Source organism: Kogia breviceps, chromosome 4 (genome assembly GCF_026419965.1).
Source record: "Kogia breviceps isolate mKogBre1 chromosome 4, mKogBre1 haplotype 1, whole genome shotgun sequence".
In the NCBI taxonomy this organism is placed as follows: Eukaryota; Metazoa; Chordata; class Mammalia; order Artiodactyla; family Physeteridae; genus Kogia; species Kogia breviceps.
The window spans coordinates 180,833,103-180,854,631 of NC_081313.1; the positions used below are offsets into that span (position 1 = coordinate 180,833,103).

The following is a 21,529-nucleotide window of genomic DNA, read 5'->3' on the forward strand; positions in this document are numbered from 1 at the left end:
AGGCGGCGGGAGGCGGCGGGAGGCGGCGGCGAGGGGAGCCGGTGGGCGGGGGCACTGACGTCAGACCCGGGCCCGGGCGCCGGCGGCCGCTCCCCCGCCACATCCTGGTGGCCGCGCTCGCAGCCGGGCCGGGCCGTGCGCCGCTCAGCCGGGCAGCCTCGCGCGCAGCCACCGGGGAGCGGGCGGGGGCCATGCGTCGGCCTTGAGCGCGCCGGGCCGGCGCCAAGGAGCGCGCGCGGCGGGCGGGCGGCCGAGCCGGCGAGGGGCCCGCGCGCGGCGGCCGAGCATGGAGCTGAGCCTGGAGAGCCTGGGGGGCCTGCACGGCGTGGCCCATGCGCAGGCGGGAGAGCTGCTGAGCCCGAGCCACGCGCGCTCGGCGGCGGCGCCGCACCGCGGCCTGGTGGCGCCCGGGCGCCCCGGCCTGGTGGCCGGCATGGCGAGCCTGCTGGACGGCGGCGGCGGCGGCGGCGCCGGGGGCGCGGGCGGCTCGAGCGGCGCGGGCGGCGGCGCCGACTTCCGCGGGGAGCTGGCGGGCCCGCTGCACCCGGCCATGGGTATGGCCTGCGAGGCCCCCGGCCTGGGAGGCACCTACACGACGCTCACGCCCCTGCAGCACCTGTCCCCGCTCGCGGCCGTGGCTGACAAGTTCCACCAGCACGCGGCGGCCGCGGCCGTAGCCGGGGCGCACGGCGGCCACCCCCACTCGCACCCGCACCCGGCGGCCGCGCCGCCCCCGCCGCCCCCGCCGCAGCGCCTGGCGGCCAGCGTGAGCGGCAGCTTCACCCTCATGCGCGACGAGCGCGCGGCGCTCGCCTCCGTGGGCCACCTCTACGGGCCCTACGGCAAGGAGCTGCCCGCCATGGGGTCGCCGCTGTCGCCGCTGCCCAACGCACTGCCGCCCGCGCTGCACGGCGCCCCTCAGCCCCCGCCGCCGCCGCCGCCGCCGCCGCCGCTGGCCGCCTATGGCGCGCCGGGCCACCTGGCGGGGGACAAGCTGCTGCCGCCCGCCGCCTTCGAGCCTCACGCCGCGCTGCTGGGTCGCGCGGAGGACGCGCTGGCCCGCGGGCTGCCCGGAGGTGGCGGCGGCAGCAGCTCGGGCGCCGGGAGCACCGGGGGGCTGCTGGCGCCGCTGGGCGGGCTGGCGGCGGCCGGAGCGCACGGGCCTCACTCCGGCGGTGGCGGCCCGGCCGCGGGAGGCGGCGGCCCCGGGGCGGGCGCGGCGGCCGAGGAGATCAACACCAAGGAGGTGGCGCAGCGCATCACGGCGGAGCTGAAGCGCTACAGCATCCCGCAGGCCATCTTCGCGCAGCGCATCCTGTGCCGCTCGCAGGGCACGCTCTCCGACCTGCTGCGCAACCCCAAGCCCTGGAGCAAGCTCAAGTCGGGTCGCGAGACCTTCCGCAGGATGTGGAAGTGGCTGCAGGAGCCCGAGTTCCAGCGCATGTCGGCGCTGCGCCTCGCAGGTAGGAGCGCGGCGCGTACCGCCCGACCCTAGGGGTCCGGCTCGGGGCTCCCCAGTACCAAGCAGTGCGGCAGCGGAGAGCCCCGGCTCCCTCCCTAGTCGGCGGCCTTGCGCCCCGCCGCCCTCTCTGGACCCCCTTGCAGGAGGCTAGAGCGTGATCTGCGCCCCTGCCCGTCAGTTCCGTCAGCAAAAGGGGGGAAAGGATTGTGCCGCCGTCCCTCCCGTAGACTCCCGCCCAGCCCCTCCGGGAACTGGGAGGGCGTCCCTGGACCCTTTTTAGACTGCTGGAGGATCCCCAAGCCAACAGAAGGGTCGTTCATTGTGTGGTGTGTGTGTGTGTGTGTGTGTGTGTGTGTGTGTGTGTGTGTGTTTTAGGGGGTGGGTGCCCCAGACGCGCCGCCGCTTTCAGCTCGGGGTGCCACTCCCCTCCTCCCAAACGGCCCCTCGCTGCGCCTTCAGCCCCGGGGCAGAGCGCCGGGACCGTGCACCGGGCGCCAGAACCTTAGCAGCCAGGGCCGGGCCCGCGCTCAGCCCCCGGCCCCAGCGCGCGCTTCTTTGTAGCTGGGCCTCCGCGATCGATAGCGCCCTCCCCCTCTCCGGCCGCTGGCAAAGGTCACCCGAGAACGGGCGGGGGAGGGGCAGCCCGGGGGACCCTCGGCCCACGCGGCGCGGAGGCCTTTACACCCCAGCCGGCCGCCCGCCCCACGCGTTTGCTCCTGGCTAGGGTGCGCGCACCCCACCGGCCTCTCTTTTCCGTTTTCTGTTTCTCTCGTTTCTACTTCTCTCTCTGTCGGGCGAACTGGGGTCTATTTTTTTGCTCGATCTCCGTTTTCCTCCTGGTCTCATTCTTTCTCCTTCTCTCTGTCCCGCTCCCTCTCTGCCTCTCTCTGCCTCCGTCTCCGTGTCTCACTCACACTGATACTCATCGCCCCCCTCGCCCCCCCTCCCTCCCGCTGACAACAGCTGGGTCCACACCTGCCCCCAGAGAGCCGGCGGCCAGGACCCCTTCTCCTGGGTGTGCGTGGTGGGGTGCAGGAGAGCCCCCACTCTCACCACGGTGGCCTGGCTTGGGTGGGTGGCTGGGGTCTTTTCCTGGCCACTCTGGGGAGGGGCTGCAGCCGCCGCAGCCGCCCCAGCAGCGGGGACAATAGCGGCCCCCCCGGGCGCCTGATCGATCGCTTCTCTGCGCACAGGGGCGAGTGGGGCTGGGTAGAGTGGGCTGGGGCTCCAACCTGGCACCCCGTAAGAGGGGAGGCAGGGAGGGACTTGGCTGTGAGGGGCCGGGCAGGGGGGCTGGGGAAGAGGGGGTGCCGTTGGGGGATGGAGAGGGCTCGGTGTTGGTTGCCCCCCTCCCCCTGGGCGTCCTGGACAACCTAGGGGACCTGCGCCCACACGCGGGCCTCAGTTTCCCCTTCTGCAGAACAAGGTGAATGCCTGAGCCTCGGATAGGCTTCCTAGATTCTCCGCATTGGGGACTAAATCCTCCTTTTATGTGGCGGGTAACAAAGTGCGTGGGAAGGTGGCCGTGAGATGTTAGAAATGGCATCAGGAACCTGGACGGTCTTGTGTAAGGGCAGTACCCACTCTGTCCCGCTCCTCATGACACATGCAATGACACAGGTGTGCTCACAGGAGACACTCAGTCACACCAACACACAGCCACGGCCTGCCGTGTGTGTTGCAGGTGACCTGGGAGCAGGCCGAAGCGTGGCTCTGACGCCGTAGGTACTAAGCCGCCCTCAACGAATGGGGTCACTTGTGAGGTTTGACTTATTGCACACTGGCCACCTTCGGCCTCCTCCCCGGTGCATGTATTTTGGGGACATTGTGTCTGACATGTGTGTACCCAAAGGACACACCCTTTTCCAGTTTTTTCCACCGTCACTGTCATGTAACTAACTGGACCTCTTTGTGGTGTTTGAGGGGCGCGCTTTGGGGCAGACTGACCAGGGCGCCTTAGAATGACAAGCCGCAGGTGAGAAGTCCCCGTGGCAGGTGCCTGCTGTGAGGGATCCGCGCCAGCCGGCAGGGCACCAACTCCCAGAGTCGGTGTAAGTACGGGGAGGGCAGGGGAGACCGAGGCTGCGTTTGCATCCCAGCCGGGCCTCCCTGACTTCTGCGGGCGGCAGCCAGACGCCTTACCTCTCTGAGCCTCGGTTTCCCCTTTCCAAGTGGGAGTCAGAATAGCGGCCGTCTCAGGGGTACGTGGGGGAAATGGAGAGGATGAGCGCGGGACCTGGCACATGCTCACGTCCCGGGGGTATTGAGCCGCGACACCCGGCCTGTCCCCGGCTCCTCCAGGCCGCTGCCCACGCGTGACCCAGCCACCCCACCCCGCCCCGTCCGCCTGGTCCGCGCGCCCGGCCCTGGGCCCCCGCCACACCTCTAGCGCGTTCAGGACCCCGTCCACAGCGCGGGGCTGCCCTTACGATGTCAGAGGTGGCCGGGCCGGGGTAATTAGGCACCGACCGGCCGAGAGGCCTTTAGTTCCGGTCGCTGCGCAAATGAAAAGCGGTTAAGTGGCGGCAAATCGCAGCGGTTGCGGGGGGGGGGGGAGGCGGGGCACATCCCTCCCCAACGCGCCGACCCGCAAGCGACAGCCCAAAGCACGACCTCCGGCGCCCAGACCCGCACGGTCCAAGCCCGGCAGGGAGCACTCACCGCCGCCCTCCCTCCTCCCCCGCCCCATCCCGGGCGCAGCGAAGGCCGCCCACCTTCCCAGGACCCTGCAGCTCCGCGCCCCAGTCCCACGCCCTCGCGCTGGCCCGCCTCCGGCCTCTCCTCTTGGCCGAGCTGCTCCGGACGTCCCGTCCCGTAGTCCCGTCCTTGCGCTGCACCAGGAGGGAGAAAGACACACGCAGAGACAGAGAGAAAGAGATAGGTAAGGAAGGACAGAGAGCGGCGGGAAAAAAAAGAAGAGAGAAAGTCAAAGAGAGAGACAAAGAGACAGAAAAGGAGAGACTGGAAAAGGGGCGTTGAGAGGTCCCAGCGGCTGCCGTTCTGCTGGGTTCCACTAGTCCGGATACTGTCACCTCCCAGCTCCCCGGCCTCTCCCCTTCCCGGCTCTGGGGCTGAGGAGGGAAGAGCGGTTTCTTTGTTTCTCCGAAGCACCCAAGAAATCTGGCCAGGTAGACCTGAGGGTCCCCCACTCCGTTGCCCCCAGGCCTTCCTGTTCTTTGTGACTCAGTTTACCCACCTGTACAATGTGTGTGCATTGGGGGATCCAGGCTCTGGGCCTGACATTCTGAGATTCTGGGGATGGCCCATCCTGCAGCCCCCCAACCCCACTGCCATGGCTGGGGGGGCGGTCTAGCCCTACTCCACCCCAGGGTCCTCAGAGTCCCACAGCTTCGGAGCCGCCGCCTCTTTGAAGCCCTCCCCGACTCTGTCTCAAACAGTAATTACGGGAGAGGGGCTGGGGGAGGGGCTGGCGGACTCCGCGGGGGCGGGGCGGTCGATGAATTCGAATTACCGTCTCTAATTCATCACCGTCGCCGGGTCGATAACTTCGGCCGTCTTCAAATATTGTTTAAATTGCAACTCCGGAGGAAAAGTATTTTTTGTAACTGATCAGAAAATATATATAAAGTATCAGATGGTGGCGATTGAAAGAAGGGCCCTCTCCTCCTCCTCCTTCTCGCCTGCTGATGAGCCCCAGACCCAGAATCCCTGAAGGTTGTGGGAGACAGGCCGTGGGGGAAACTGAGGCAGAGAGGGAGCCATTTCCGGAGGTGACAGGGGGTGGTGACGGTGAGGGCAGATGTCAGGGTTGGCGGTGGCTTTGCAGTGCGGTGGCCAGGGGCCTGGAGTCTGGAAGGGATGGTGATGGAAAGGGGAAAGGCACACCAGCTGCCCCCCCCCCCCGCCAGGCTAGGACAGGCTTTTCCCCCACCCCTCCCCCCATTCTTCAGCCACCATCCCGGACAGGTGTTGAATGTGGGGGGGGGGGGCGGGTCATGAGGCTGAAGAGACTCAACCCACAAGGTCCAATTCCGGAGTCCCACTTGGAGAGACACTATCCACCCCCTCCAAGCACTCTCGACCTCCTCTCCCCTCCCCCATCCCCCTACCCCCCTCAAAGACCAATGCACCTTCAGTAAAACCTGACCTTGATCCACCCACAAGGGTCCACACCTCTTACAGACCCCTCCAGAAAGCCACCCCAGCAGAGAATTTGGAGACCTGGCCTCACCCGGGCTCTGTCACTGACTGATCTTGGGTGAGGGTCTGGGTCTCAGTTTCCTCGTCTGAGAAATGGACAGAATCGGATACCACCTCCTAGGTGTCTGTGGAGGTTTTTCTTATCAACCCCACCCCCCCGCCCCAATATTCACAGACCCCGTACTCCGAGGCCACATTGCTTAATCACCCACTCACACCCACATCTCCTTGTCTTTAGGGAGGACCTGGGTCACCCCTGGCAGCCTGTGCTTTGCGGGACCCACAGAGAGTGGGCAGGGGAGCCAGAAGGGGTCTGGGACCTGGAGGGGACACTGCAGGCCTCCTCAGGGAAGCAGGGAGTGGGGGGATACTGTCCGGGGCTGTGTGTGCCAGGGCCATGAGAGGTTGTGCATGATACCTTGGGTCCCCCAAACCAGTCCCTCCTTCTAGAGCACAAGACCCAAGTGGGGCGGCACCAGCACCCTGCCCAGGTTCACTGATTCTGGCTTCCACTTCCATGCGGAGGGGGAGGGAGAGGAGAGGGGTAGGTTGTCAGATGGGGAGGGGGCAGGCTGGGATGCCCGGAAGCCCTCCCCCTCCCCCTCGGTTCACCCACCAGAAATGAGGGACCTTTTAAGCCAGTTTGGATATTGAGCCCATTTTACAGACCAGCAAGCCAAGGCTGAAAGAAAGGTGCTTGCCAAAGCCGCACGCTCAGGGTGACGCAGAGCCTTTAGTAAGTGGGGCTTGAGATGCTCAGGCTCCCACCTCCCTCAGAGATGGGGGGACATTCCGGGCAGGTGGCCCAGCAGAGACAAAGGCTGGGAAGGGAGCTCAGTGGACTGAGGCCAGGGACAGAAGGGAGGTTCTCAAGGTCATGTCAAGGTCCAGTTTATAGACCGCTTGGGTGACCTTTGGGCCGGGAGGGCAGGCCTGCACTTTTCCTTCCGACTCAGAGTTGGACAGGATCACGGACCCATATGAGTCCCCCCAGGGACCACCAGAGACCCTTCGGATGGGGGCCAGGTCCCAGCGTCCTCCTGCTGAACTCAGAGCCACCGGCTTCTGCTTTTCCTGGTGAACTGCCCCCTCCTGGCTGCCAGCCCTCGGGGGGTGGGGGTGGGAAACTGGGCCCTGAACTGGAGGTCCAGCCCTCCTTGGACCCCAGTCCCGATAATCCCTTCCTGCCTGAGAGACAAGGATGGTCGTTCCCATGTCACAGAGAAGCACACAGAGGAATCTGCCGGGTGAGGGGCTGGAGCTGGGCTTTGGCTCCTTTATTCTGAAGTCCCCTTAGCCGAAAATCCTAGGACTAACCAAGACCCAGCCATTCTCCCTAAACTCACTCCCTATCAACCATCACTACTCTAGTCTGAGCAACCTACCTCTGGCCGCTGCCTCCTCCTTGCTGGTCTCCAGGCTCCACTCCCTCCCCTGATGTCCTCTCTCCAAAGCTGGAGGGAGCTTCTTACAGTTAAGTCAGAGCTCACCATTCTTCTGCTTAGTACCGGGCCTCATGGCTCCCAAGAGCCCAGAAGTAGAGGAACACTTCCTGCCACGGCCCTAACTTTCTGTCCTGCGTCAATGCAGGTGGAACCACCAAGGACAAAGGCTGGGAGGTGGGAAGCCAGAGCTGCTGTAAGGATGGAGGCTGGACCCCTGCGGCTGGAGTCTTTGTGTGCAGCAGCAGCAGCAGCAGCAGCGAGCTCAGCTTAACCAGGGGAGCTCAGGCTGGTTTGAATCAAGTGTTTAATTAGATATGGCCCTTGATCAATAAGGAAGGGTGTGCTCGTGGGGGAGGGAAGAGGCTGGCCAGGAGCCAGGGCAGCCTGGGAGACCCACCTGACCTTGGGCAGTCCAGGGACACCTGCGGCCTCAGTTTCCCCTCTGCCGAGTAGGTGTGGATGTGGTGGGGCTAGGAAACGGGAGGACTCTTCTGCTGCTGGTGTCTTGCCCTATGGACAGATGTGGGGTAGGCCGGGGGCGTAGACCTAAAGAGTCACACGCACAAAGCCACATATTGGCAGCAGATGGAAAGGGACAAGGAGAGGCGCCCATGGCCGGCGCGGGCCTCTGGAGAGAGGGGACCGAAGTGTAGACGTGCCAGCGACACGGTGTAGATGCACGCGGGGAACGCGAGCAGAGGTGCGAAGGAACGGGGATGTAAGTGTAGATCCTCACGGAACACAAGGGTAGACGCCCACATCCACACTAGGGCAAGCGCACGCGCAGACTCGGGCTCAGGACCCCCACCGCCCTCCGGTCGGGGTCTGGCACATCCCGGCGCTGGGGGAGCAGGGAAGAACCCACTTCCCTCTCCCCACGCACACCTGCGCTGGCGCCTGGGAACTTTTCAGGGTCCCCCAGCTGAGCCGCTGGGCCACCTCTCTTACCCATCCGCTTCCGGGCAGCTGCTGTCCGGACCCCACTCCCTAGAGCTGGGGGGTTGGGAGAGGGTCGCTTCCGCCCGCGGTGACGGAGGTAGGTGATGGGGGACCTAGTGCGGGCACAGCAGGGTTCATGCTTTTCTACGCACCCTAGCGCATCCGGGCCCACTAGGGAAGATGTCGGTGCCTCAGTTTCCACCCCAGGCCAACGGCGCCCCGCAGTGCCGGCAAAGCCGCGGAGTGCAGCCGGGGCCGCCGCGTTCCGCACGTCTGTCCTCAGCGGACGTGGGATCTCACAAACCCGAAAGGATCTAGCGTGCATCCGCCCTCCACAGCCTGGAGGGACATGGGCGCACGCGGCCCGGTGTAAGGACCCGGCCCCTTGCCCTGCACACCCGCGGCCTCCAAGCCTCAGGGTCACCTGCGCGCCCTCAACAAGCACAAGCGTCCTACCCCGGGGGAAGTCACATCCCACCCGTGCGGAGCTGCCTCTGGGTTCGCCTCCCTCCGGCCCAACCCAGGGCGGCGGCGGACTTGGCGCGCTTGGCTGTGCGCTCAGAACGTCGGGTCACTGCTCCTGGAACGCAGACAGCACAGCGCGGGGGTCCGGGGCGCTTGGGGAGGAGGGATGCCCTCGGGGGGTGGTCGGGCCCGGGACTGTGGACAAGGCGCTTCCCCTGCTCACCTCCGTTTCCCCAAATGGAGACTAGAATCCCCAGCCCGGCTGAGAACGAAGCACGTAAAGAAAAGCCTCCTGCGCGCTTTGGAGCAACTGGCAAAGTCCCTGCTCGCTTCCTCCACCTCCCTCCTGTCTACCCACCCTGTTCTTTAAAGAGTGCTGTATTATTTTTTTTCAAACAGCGGACACATTCGCCACGTTCCACATTTAAGTGGAGCAAGTCCCCTTTCTGTAAAGCACAGTTTGTATTGCTCCTTCTAAAGAGAGGTTACACTTAACCCGGCAGCCATAATGCACGTACTTTTCCTTTTCCTTTTCCTCTTTTTAAAAAACACCGGTTCTGCTGTGCTTTTGCTTCACCGTCACCCAGCACATCCACATCAGGAAAGAGAGAGCCTTGAAGGCATTTTTGCCCGTTGCATAGCATTCCCTTTGGCCATTTCCTTCTGTCATCAACCACGCCCCTACGCAATGGACATTTAGGACGTTCCAGGTGGTTTGTCGTTGCCCCCGGGGCCGTAGTGACCACGTGCAGCACGACAATTTTGCCTGTGTGTTTATCTGTGGCTTAGTTTCCCAATCACTGAAATGTTGGGTCCTCCTCCCCCCCCCCCCCGCCCCCGCCGGCCTTTTCTACTTTGGCTTCTCTATGCTTTTTCTTATCACCGAAGGTTCCTTTCCTGTCATCTTTTTCAAATCCATTTCCAACTGTCAGCCGCTGTGACTCTTAACATTTTTTTTTTTTAAATAAAAGCTCTGTGTGCACCCGCTGATGAGGTTTGCCCCCAAGTGCCTGAATGGGGGGGGGGCGGGTCTCAAGGCGTGAGAGCTGCCCCTGGACACCCCCGTCCCCCAATCCCCAGGCGTTGCAACCACCAGATGGAGCCCCCCCGCCCCCCCCCCGGGAGGGGCAGCCCAGAGCCCAGTGGAAACGCTCATTTCCCTGATAAGTCTTTGAAAGGCTCAGAACTAATTTGAAAATGCGGCCATTAAAATCCCATCAGGGGAAGCAGGGGGTTGGGGAGGGAGGCTGGGTGACAGCCAAGGTGCGTTGGGAGGCTGGGGAAGGGGGGAGGTGTGGACCTGGCGGGTAGGGGAGGGGTGGAGGGGTAGAGTGGAGAGGCATCGGAGACAGAGGAGGGGCTGCTGAGGCTTCCAGGGGGTCCACACCTGAGGGCGGGGGCCTGGCTCAGCACCGTCTCCCTGGAGATGACTCCCCTCCCCCCATCCGCGGGAACCTCCTCCGGGCGGGGGCGGCATGAGGAGCGCAGCTGTGGATAAAGCGGGTCCAGGCTTGTGTGTGCTCCCGGCTCCCCTCCCAGTGACTCACTGTGTGACCTTGGGCAAGTCACTCACTGTCCCCGGCCAGGGGAGGCCAGCGGGAGATGCTCAGGGCAGCTCAGCCCAGTGGGGACAAGCCACTAGGGGGGTGGCATCAATGTGGCCCACATCTGGGGCTGGGCGGCTGGTGGCCCGGGTGGGACGTGTCGCCAAGGAAACCGGTCATCCTCCCAGCCGGGGACCTGGCTCCGTATTGAACTGTCTGCCCAGGCGAAGCTGAGCTGAGCTGAGCGCAGGAGGTGGCCGGAGGGGAGGGAACGGGACAGTGGCTCTGGCTCCCGCTCCCACGCCACCCCCCCCACCCACCCCGTGCCCAGGTGGACGGACACTGGGAAGGGGGTGGTACACGCACACAGGGCCGGGGCCCTGGGGGCAGGCAAGAGTGGCTCCGTGGTGGCTTTGACACTGCACAGAGGGTGACACAGAGGGACGGGCACAGTTGCTCAGGTGCCTGCATCGCTGACTTCTGGGGCCACCGTGGCTGCTGTCCTCCCCTGTCAGACCCAGGCTTTCACAGTGGGGGGAGTCACCCTCCCGGTGCCACCCGGCTCCTGCCAGATCCGTTCCCCCCTAGCCGGGCTCGTGTCTCCCCACTCCCAGGTAGGCCACATGCCCACCTCCATCCCGAGCTGCACAGCGGGGGCAGCCGGCAGCCCCGTCTGGGAACAGTCAGTCATCGCTTTCCCTGTATCTGTGCAATTATTCGGGTGACGCGTTTTCACACCACATCGAGGCTCCGTGGGAGCCTGCACACGGGGGTGCTTGATAACTGTGTGAGTGGAGGGGGGCGGGGGGAGGGGGGAGCAGCCGCAGGGTCCGCCCTGGCCCGCATTTGGAGCCAGCTCTGCTAACCCTCGCGACCGGCCGCTGGCACGGTCGCGACCCCCGACCCCACGGACAGACGGGGACATCAGGACCAGGGGTCGCTGGGCCCGCTTTATAAACCAGGAAAACAGTGTCCACAGACTGTGTGCTCAGGGCCCCTGGGCCCCTGGAGCCCAGGCCCAGCGTCCCCGCTGATGGGGAAGGGCAGGGCGGTGGGGCAGCTAGCAGGCCCGAGGCCAGGAGACAGACAGGAGCCACCCCGGGGGTCTCGATGGCCCATCCCACATCCTGTAGACTCAGCCCCAGCGGGCTCGGCACCATGCACACCCGCTGTCACACCCAGCAGGTCACGGTCCGCCCTTGATTCTTCACACTGCATCCTCTGTCTGACATCCACACTGTGTCCCCAACCCCCGAGGCCAGCTGCAAGCAAACGTCACGCTGAGGCCCACGGACCGGCCACAGCCTCTGAGCCTCTGCCCCCCACCGCCCCACCCGCCGCCACCTGTCTGCCTGTCGCGCCGAAGGCTCCGGCTACCCTCCCAGTGTTCCCCCGTTCCTCACGCGCGCGTGGTCTGTTGCGCGTGGCTCCCCGTCCCGATACAGCAAAGCCACACTGCACGCGCCTCCTGCCACCCGGCCAGGCCCCGTGCAGCCCCACGCGGGCACACCCAGATGATGGGGGACAGGCAGACTCCCGCCTGGTCAGCCGCCTGCGGCCAGGGACGGCCCAGGACAGGCACAGCAGGGGCACTGGTCTCCCCCTGTCACCCACCCAGACCACAGGGGGCCTCTGGAGGAGGAGAGGAGGAAGGCGCAGGATGCCAGAGGGGAGGGGGCGGCGTGGGGAGGGGAAGGAAGGGAGGAGGAGAGAAAGGGTGGGGGAGTTGGGGGAGGAGGGGGGAGAAGGAGGGGGAAGGAGACGGGTGTTCGGCAGGTGATGATGGGGGCTAACAGGTGCGACGCCAGCTCCCTCCAGTGCAGACCTGATCCTCTCCATCCACTGAGGGGCGATTGAATCCAGGGACACCGCCCCTCCCCCGCCTGCTGCACAGCCCCAGCTTCTCCCTGGCTGACTGGGGACAGGGTGCCCCCTGCTTTACCGGGCCCTCCAGGGCAGTGGCCAGCCGGGTCTCCCTGCGCAGGGTCTTGCAGTCTGGGCTGAGTCCCACCCACACAGGGGTGTCAGGCATTGGACGACACAGCCAGCCGGCAGCCTCCTGTGGATCCACTCTGTGCTGGGCACCAGAAGCCTCCTAGGGGAGAGAATTGGGGCTCTGCTGAGGGTGAGGGGAAGAGTTTCCCGGGGCAAGGGCAACTGGGGCTGGGCCTTGAGGGATGTCTAGGAGTTCTTTGGCTGAGGCAGCCCAACTCCCTACTCCAGACCTCATTTTCTCCATCCCCCCCGCCCTCCAGGAAGATTCTGGGGAAGGTGCTGAGGCTTGAGGCCTGCTCTGAGAGGGGGAGAAACTTCAGGGCTGCGCTGCAAGTGGGGCCCAGACCTAGCTCCTCCCCGGGGCACCCATAAGGGAGCTGGGTGCGCCATCTCAGCCCCACCATCGTATTCAAGACTCTTCTGGCTAAACCCCTTCTCAGAGCCTGGCAAGGCAGAGATCGTGATTAAGACGATTTTCCATTCGAGCAACTTTCTAGAAAGGCAGGAGGGACAGAGGTGCCATGGGAGCAAGTCTCCGAGGCGAGGGTCTGAAATGAAAGGGACCTTGAGGGTCCCCCCCAACTCACTTCCCATTGCCGCCGCCTGAAACGTGGAGCAACAGGTCCACCTGCATCTCCTCCTCCACCATCCCCTCCTCCACCTGAATCATTTCTATCTCCATCACCTTCCCTACCATCTTTAAGATCAGAGCATCTCGGAATCAGCAGCTCCAAGTATCAGATTCTCAGTCCCTGGGGTCATGGAGGGTAGACAGGAGAGAAAGTTGGGTCCCAAACCCTCACTCTGTGGCACCCCTGGATAAAGTGGGAGAATGGTATGGAGAAAAGAAAGAAAAAAGGCAGAGGAGGGAGAAAGTTGCAGTATTAAATGGGGGGGTGGCCCTGGGGAGGGAACCTGGGCTGAGTCCCCCTGTGCTGGGCACATACGAGGTGGACTCCAGGATGGGGCTTGATGGTGCTGGTGAGGATTTTGGAGGAGACGGTGGTGGAGGTGATAAAATGGAGGTGATGGGGGTGGAGGTGCAAGTGGAGGAGGTGATGAGAGCAGAGGTGGTGCTGATGACGGAGTCCGGCCGCCGAGAGAGGTGGTGGTGGTTACAGGTGGTGGTAACGGTGGAGGAGGTGGTTGGTGGTGGTGGAATTGATGCAGATGATGGAAGTGACGGTGGTAGATGGACACCGATGGTGATGGCAGAAGAGGCGATGGAGGTGGAAGTGATGCAGGTGGAGGAGGTGGGGGGGTGGTGGAGGTGACCGAAGCCGAGGTGACGGCTGCTCCCTGGCCGGTCCTCTGGCAGCCTTGGTTTTCACTTCTGTGAAAGGGGCCCATACCCAGGCCTCTCCTCCTTCTAGGGCGCCTCCAGGTAGGGGTGCAGTGGTTTTTAGGGCTGGCCAGGGTGATGCTGGGCCCTGGGAGGGATACGGATGAGGGGCAGGGCAGCCATAGTGAGTTCCCGCCGCTGGGGGGGCTTTGGGGCACCTCCCCTGCGGGCACTCACACCCCCGCCAGGGGCAGGGGCCTCCAGGCCGGCGCCGCCGGGGTCTGTGGGGGAGGGAAGCGGTGACAAAAGCTGCTCGAGGTAAACAGCTCCGACTGGAGCCCAGATCGATCCGGGCTGTGAGGAGCTGTAATTAGATTGAACGCCGGGAAGGGGGGCGAGCGGAGCCTCTTTTTGCTGCGATCGACAAAACGCGAAGTTTTTTCACCACCCCGCTTCGCCCAGCCCCTCCCCCAGCCTCTGCCTCTGGGGTCCCCATTAGTCTCTGGATTGGAGAAGGGGGAGGCCGGGGGCAAAGAGGCGACCCACATCTTACCTCCCTCCCATCTGCCAGTCAACCCTGGCTGCTGTCTTGCCCCTGCCAGGACTTGCTGGGCGACCTTGGGCAAGGGGCTTACCTTCTCTGAGTAAGTAAGAAGGAAAATTCCTGCCCTATGGAATTATAAGGCCCTGCACATGTAAAGCTCTTGAAAGCTAGAGCACGGATACAAAGGAGCATTTGTATCTCTGTCCCTAGTGTAAATAAATGCATAGTGAATTCATGAGAAAATTGCTAAGAGAATGAATGAATGCATGAATTGACAATCACAGCAGGAGGGCAAGAAAGTCCTCTTTTGGAATGTAAAGGCCTGGCTGAGTTTTGACTCTTCCCTGGCCTTGCTGCCGGAGACCCAGCTTTCCCTTGAAAGAGTGGGGCACGTGGCCTCCTCTCGTGAGCCTCGCAGGCTGGCCAAGTTCCAAGGAGATGGGAGGTCAAGGCAGTGCCTTGTGCTTCCTTCTAACATTTCTTTAAGCAGATAAAATATGAACAAATGTTCTCACTCCCCTGTTTTGTATACAAAAGGCTGCCCGGTACACTGTTCATCTCCTAGGTTTTGTCTCATACGGTACCAGGATTGCCTTTCCTTCCTGGTACAGCTGTTCGTTTTTCCAGGAGTTGATGGTTGCCAATCACAAACTCTCCCCACATCCTCCAACAAAATTCGAAACCAACGCATGATAGGACATTTCCATTTCCCTTGGTTCTTCTGCTCTGATCTGAATGGGGCTGCCCTCCGTGCCCTTGGTGCCTTTGTCCTGCTGTCTTTCAGGCTCTCCCGTCTTCATTTGGGGGGCCTCTTTCCCCTTTCCTCTAGGTTGAATCACATTTCCTGATTCCCACACCTTCCTTTTTGATTTACTTCCTCATTTTGATGGAACACACCCTCTAGTAGCTTTCTGAGAAAAGGGTATACAGAAGTCAACTTCTGGAGACCTTGAATGTCTGACTATATCTTTAGTCCACCTTTATGCTTATGTTTGGCCAGTCACACAATTCTAGCTGAATACAGTTTTCCCTCAGAATTTTGAAGGCCTTGTTCCACTGGCTCCGTTTTCAAGAAGCCCAAAGCCACTCTGCTTCTTAGGTCTCCAAATGGCATGTGGCTTTCCTCTCTGGGACCTTTTATCTTCTTTTTTATCCTGGGTCCCTGACATTTCACGAGGGTGAACCGCAGGGAGTGTATTGTTTTTCATTCATTGAGCTGAGCATTTCATGGGCTCTTTTTTTTTTTTTTTTTTTTTTTTTTTTGCGGTACGCGGGCCTCTCACTGTCGTGGCCTCTCCCGTTGCGGAGCACAGGCTCCGGATGCGCAGGCTCGGCGGCCATGGCTCACGGGCCCAGCCGCTCCGCGGCACGTGGGATCTTCCCGGACCCGGGTACGAACCCGTGTTCCCTGCATCGGCAGGCGGATTCTCAACCACTGCGCCACCAGGGAAGCCCCTTTTTAAAAAAAATTTTTGGCCCAGTCACATGGCTTGCAGGATCTTAGTTCCCCGACCAGGGATCGAACCCGGGCCCTTGGCAGTGATAGTGCCGAGTCCTAACCACTGGACCACCAGGAATTCCCTACGTTCCAATTCTTACATTGACTTTATTCCAGCTATTATATACTTAAATTCTAAGAGCATTGTCTCCCCTTTCGTAGTCCTGTTTCATGGATACAGTATTTTTCTCTTACCTCTCCAAGAATCTGACTTATAACGGTGCCTGACCTGTCTGTTTCTTCTGAGAGTATCATCCCCCAATCCTCCTGCCATTTTTCTCACTTTTTCTCTCTCTCCTTCATTAGAGGCTTTTCTGAAATGTCCAGTAACCTCTGATCATCACTCTTCTTTAATCATGAAACCCGAAACAGCCAATCAGAAGCCCCATGTGTGTTCCAGGTCAGAGGGGGCCAGGGAGGGGAGCCTGTCGTCCCCGAGAAGTGAGCCACAGTGCAGGGGACATTCATTTATTTTTGCTGACGTGTGTGTGGACATTGATCTGGCATGTCATTGGGTTCAGATTGTCCTGGAACCAAAAAAAGCCAGCTTGGCGTGGAGTCCCAGCAGGCCGCTAGGCCTGGCAGCAGGGATCTGCTAGTACAGCCTGTGCCACCGGCCACTATGGGGGTGACAGAGTCGCTGGGGCAAGCGGTTGGCGGGGAGGCAGGATAGGGCAGGTGTCCACCACCCACTGCCCCTGACTGGTACGTGGATGAGGAACTGAGACTCTGATAGAGTTTGTGCTGATGTCAGCAGCCCCCGGGGAGAAGTAGCCAGCTCTGGCTGGTGAAGCTCATCTTTTCCACCCACTGGCCCCTACGGCATTGAGGGGAGGGGTCCGCTTTGGAGCTGGGACAGGGAGGAGCCGGACCGCAGGCTCCAGCCCAGCTCCACCACCCTGAGATGTTGCCATTTCCCCTTTGCAAGCATCCACTGACCACAGGGCAGCCTCCTGCAGCCTTCCCGGTCCTCCGTCTCCGTGCCAGGTGGCCCCGGGAGAGGGAGGGTTGATCTCTCAACCCCCCTTAGATCCTGCCAGCTCCAGAAGTTCCTCTGGGGACTTGAGGGGAGCCAAACCTCAGTCTCAGTCTGCTGGTGGGGGGAGGCCAGAGTGGGGGCTCAGATATCAGAATCAGGCAGTGGACGCCCATGTGAGCCTGGTTCAGGGTCCCTGAGCTGGCCAGGCGCCAGAGGACACCGGGGAAGGAAGCATGGACTGTCACCCTCCTTCGGAGAACCCCCTTGCCCCATCATTCCAGGGGGAGGTTACTGGGGTTTGTGACACACCTCCAAGGCCCTATGAATTAACCACTTCTTTCACCCAGGTCTACACTGAGCCAAATAACTCACATGTAGAGTTTCCATGTCATTTCCCCCAGCACCCCCCAGGTGTGGGCTGCAGAAGGGAGGGCGGAAAGCCACCAACACCAGTGGTGCTCTTGAGGTCAGGATTCTTGGGGGGGTGGGGAGGGGTTTGGGGATATGAGGCTGGGGAGGGGGCCGGCATGCAGAAGAGGGATGGGAGGGGGTGGCGACGCGTGCCTGTGGAGGTGTGCTCACACTGTGTCCCCTTCTGTTTCTCCCCACCTCCACATCTGCCTCCTCTGTCTCTGTCTCCCGCCCACGACTGCTGTCCCCCATTCCTTCCATTCCTGGTGATCTCTACTTGCTGCCTCCTGGCCTCTTTCTGTGTCTCCCTGTCTCTTTTGGCCCTGTCCCCGGGTCGTCTCTCCCTCCCATCTCTCGCGTTTCCCGCGTATTTCTGTGTTTCCTGGTGTCTCTCCGCTCCGGGACGTGTGGCCTGTCTTCTTCCGTCCGGCCACACGGTGGCGCTGCGTCACGCTCGCTCGCTCGCCGCTCGCCCGCCCGCCCGCCCGCCCGCCCGCCCGCCCGCTCGCCCGCAGCCTGCAAGCGGAAGGAGCAGGAGCAGCAGAAGGAGCGCGCGCTGCAGCCCAAGAAGCAGCGCCTGGTGTTCACCGACCTGCAGCGGCGCACGCTGATCGCCATCTTTAAGGAGAACAAGCGGCCGTCGAAGGAGATGCAGGTCACCATCTCTCAGCAGCTCGGCCTGGAGCTCAACACCGTCAGCAATTTCTTCATGAACGCGCGGCGCCGCTGCATGAACCGCTGGGCCGAGGAGCCAGGCGCGGGCCCCGGGGGCCCCGCCGGCGCCGCGGCCACCTTCTCCAAGGCCTGAGGCGCCCCGCCCCGCCCCTCGCCCCGCCCCTTCCTCCCGCCCCCGCCCCGCCCCTTCCCCCGCCCCGCCCCGCCCCCGCGCCCTCCCAGCCTCCACGGCCCCGGCGCTGCCCTCCCACGTCCCCCAGCCCCAACCCTGCCGGCCCGGAGACCCGCCCCAGGGGGCGCCTGGAGGGGCTGCCGTCCGGGTTCCCACACCCCGGGAAGGGACGCAGCACACCCCCAGCCCAAGTGCACAAAAAGGGCCCCCCTCCTCCCTCCGTCCCAATCCCCTTCAGGCCAAAGGAAGCCCTCCACCCCCCCCAGAGGGGAGGGGGTGACAGAAAGGGGCTCCCGGGCTCCCTTTCAAGGCAGGACGCCCAGGGGGCCTCGAGGAAAACCAGGGCTCACGTGTCGTCCCGAAAGCGGGTCAAGAAGCACATACTAGAAACATAAACCGGGTATTAAAAAAGGAATTTAAAGAATAACCCCTCCTTCGCCGGCCCCCCGACTCCACGGAAGGAGGCAGGGAGGCTTCCTCTCCAGCGGTACACCCCCAACCCCCCGCCACGGACCCTTCCCCGAGAACTCAGCCCCTCCAAAGTCGCCAAAGCCCACGTCGAGCTGGAGCCTCGCACTGCCCCCACCCCGCCAAGACCACCCCGGGTCCTCCGGCAGAACTGCCTCCGCAGCCAAGACCCAGCCGCCCCTCCCGGCAGCCGGGATTCCTTGTGCCAAGAATTGCCTGCCTTAACGTCTGGGGGGGGGGCCTGCAGTGGCGACCGCCCAGCACCCACCGGCGAGCACCCTTCCCCACCCTGTCCCAGACCGGAGGGGACGGCAGCTCAAACAAGCGGGTAATTCCAGACGCCTCCCTCCCCACATCCCTCTCTGCCCGTTCACTTTACCGCTAGGCACCTTGATGAATGACGCGCGGGGAGAGACAGACCCCAGGAAACAGAAGAAAACACCCAGATTCCACGGAGAAACGGGCCCCGGGAGAGCAGGGGCGCACCTGAGCCTCTGCGCGCCGGGGTCGCGGCGTCGCCCTCTGCTCGGGACCCCCTGGAACTCCCCCCACCTCCCGGCGCTCGGGGGTGCGGCGCTGGGCCTACAGGGGCGCAGGGGTGAACCTGTACTGCTGCTGCTGCTTTTTCTCCAAAGAGAGAAAGAAGATGATGAACAAGGTGGAATCTGCTTGCTCTGATTTTTGCCAAAAGAAAGAAAGAAAAAAAAAAAAAGACAAAGGGGAAGGAAGGGTCAGAAATGAAGATGAAGATGAGCACGCCCCCCTCCCCCCAACCTCCCCTGCTCGCCCTCTCCAGGTGACCTCCAGGACTGGCCGGCAGCTGGATCCCAAGAGCCTGCTCCCCCACCCCCCACCCACCCAGGGCTCAAGAGCTGGAGGCTAGAAGAAACCTCTCCCCACCAAACCGCCTCCCACCCCCTGACCACCGCCTCCCCAGAGAGGAGGCCACACCCCTCCCCTTTGAGAATGCAAGAGACATTTCTAATGAAATGCCCCTCCTCCTCCCCAGGTAAAGGCTACCTCACTCAAATGTTCATGTCTGTGATTGGAAAAATCACGCCTGATACCAAAGATTTCCCCCAAGGACTTGTGCTGGATGCTAGGATTCCCTCACCTGGGGATCAGGTGTGGGTGAGGGTCTGCTTTGGGCCCTGCCCCCCAGGTGCCACCTGTCCACCACCAGAGAGAGCAGAGAGAGAGAGAGAAAGAGAGACAGAGAGAGACAGAGAGAGAGAGAGAGAGGGAGAGGGAGGGAGGGAGAGGGTGGTGAGGTCGATGAGTGCCTTTTTCTTGAACCAAAGACGTGTGTGAGATGCTCTCTTGTCCTTATCGACTCGCTATTCTCCCCTGCTTTTCAAGGAACCGGATCTGAGTGATGCTTCTAGAACCTTCTAGAACCTCCTGGGTGTTGGGGCAGAATCCTAAGGGTCCCCGTTCCCGCTCAGCAACCAACCCCTCCCCCCAGACACACGTACACACTCCTGTGCACACACTGGTCCCACCGCCCTGGGGGCTGGGATCTGGGGTCTGGGTGGACACAGCCCCTCCCTCAGCCTGCCACGAACACATAGGCCCCACTTGAGAGAGCACCTGCTTTTGAGAGAGCACCTGCTTTCGGCGGACGGGGCTTCTCTGCTGGTTAAGTCACTTGCTGGTTCTGCATTCAAGGCCCAAGGGTCAGAGGCCAGGGCCTCCCGGGTTTGTCCCCTGTTGGACACTTAGGAATGGACATGGGACCTTTCTGGTGTTGGGATCCCTCAAGCCCCAGTGACACGGGTCACAGAAGCGTCCCTGACTCCTGCGCCCCTTTCCAACACCCTCCTATTACACATGCACACACGCACGCATGCACGTGCACACGCACCATCTCCCTTCTGATGCCCCCCCCCACTTGGCCAGCCCCCCAGCCCCTCTCGCCCCAACACCCAGCTGGCTGTCACATACCAAAGACCATTCTCCACACAGGGAATGACACCTCCAGCACAGCTCCTTCGAGCCTTTGACAATTTTCTCTGAAATACCTCAAGATATTTAATGTATAGTTTATGTGATTAAAAAAAATCCTTAGCTAGTTTTTGGAATACGTGACTTGAAGCTTTATACCGTTAAATTATAATTTTGCAGACGATGGTCTGTCATTTCTTTTGGTGAGCTCCGTGGGAGACACGTTGAATGTCAGGGCAGGGGAAGCTGGGTGGTCAGAGGCAAAGGGCCGGGGGAGCGTGAGTGAGAGAGTCTGGGAGCGCACGAGGAAGGACCCGCGGCGTTTACAGATTTCTTATTTCAATGAGTCCTTTAGGAAAGAGAGGAGAGAGCGTTGGATACCTTTCTGTTCTCTGGCGTGTTCTGTTTCTCGTTTTTTGGAGTCATGTCTTATAAGAGTATTTATTATTCTATGTGTTCTGTGTTCAAATGTAATTTAAGAAAAAAAAAAGGAAGAAAAATGAAAAAAAAAGACGCAATGGAATTTGATTTGATGCATGACTAATGTACTTTTTCTTGAAGATAATGTACTAGGTGGAAGGGTGGGGGTGGGGCGGGGCCGCGGGGCCGGAGCCCCGGGATTCCGTGTCGCATCTTGTGTTTCATGCCCCAGTCGGTGCTGTTCGGTGCTCCTCGGCGCTGCTCTGTTACTTTCCCCCCTTTCCAAGGATCTGTGTCCAGCCGGCGGTGGGTGGACGGGCCTCAGGTGGAGAAGGAAGGCAGCCGGTGGCGGGGCCTCCAGCTCCTGACACCAGAGTCCCTCCGGGTCCTGGTCCTGGGGCACCACACTGCCACCTCGGGCCCCCCACGCGGGCGGTCGGTCTCACGTTAGCATCAATTCCCAAGTGTCTTGTTCAGAGGAGACAGACAATCAGCCAATTCGAGTCTTGTCGCCTAGGTTGGTGGGGGGCGGGGTGCACCCCAACTTCCTCGGATCTGAAGGGCCCTCCTGAGACAACCCCCCCAAAGCAGGCACCTGCCCGGGCTCCACCCAGACGCCCCAGCCCCCTCAGGCCTGGCCTTCACCTTTCTGTCTGGCCTGGGAGGTAGGGGGTGCACACCTGTGGAGACCTCCCTCCCAGACCCTACTGGTACCCAGAGAACAAAGGGGCCCCCAAAAAAATCATGAAAGGGGGCTCTGGGACAGTCTCCCAGACTGCGACTCTTCTGCCACGGGGCCCACGCTCCCACCAAGGGAGAGCCCACTTTCCAGGACAGGCCCCAGGTAAGGTGGGTTTGGGTGGCCAAAGGGGGTCCCTCACACCCTGAAGGACAGAAGGCCCAAGTGTGGAGGGCTGGGCCTGGGGGCGCAGGTTCAACCCACCTGCAATGAGGGGGGGCGTGTTCCGGGGCCCCTGCACCAGCTGGAACTGGGGCCATTCACATTCTTGGCCCAAAGCAGTTTCAGCCACACCAGCCCATCAGCTCCCTGGGCTCCTCCTGTATCCCTGGCAGGCCCCCCAAGGCCTGGTCTTTGGGAGGATTGTCTCCACCAGGGGTGAGGGG

At 62.2% G+C, this 21,529-nt stretch overlaps 1 protein-coding gene and 1 non-coding gene across 2 annotated transcripts; one reads left to right on the top strand and one right to left on the bottom strand.

The window, feature by feature from the left end:
* The first annotated feature begins 286 nt into the window (after positions 1-286).
* ONECUT3 (one cut homeobox 3) lies at positions 287-17,533 on the top strand. The gene is made up of 2 exons (XM_059061168.1): positions 287-1,463; positions 17,241-17,533. The coding sequence occupies exons 1-2, from the start codon at positions 287-289 to the stop codon at positions 17,531-17,533; spliced, it is 1,470 nt and encodes a 489-aa protein (XP_058917151.1).
* Positions 15,342-15,414, bottom strand: TRNAD-AUC (transfer RNA aspartic acid (anticodon AUC)). Its single transcript has one exon. It is a non-coding gene; the product is annotated as a tRNA-Asp (tRNA).
* Positions 17,534-21,529: the final 3,996 nt, after the last annotated feature.

Excerpts from the sequence above, each read along its gene's own strand:
- ONECUT3 (XM_059061168.1), top strand. The coding sequence starts at position 287 with ATGGAGCTGAGCCTGGAGAGCCTGGGGGGCCTGCACGGCGTGGCCCAT. Across the intron at positions 1,464-17,240 it reads GTCGGCGCTGCGCCTCGCAG|CCTGCAAGCGGAAGGAGCAG; the intron begins GTAGGAGCGCGG and ends GCTCGCCCGCAG.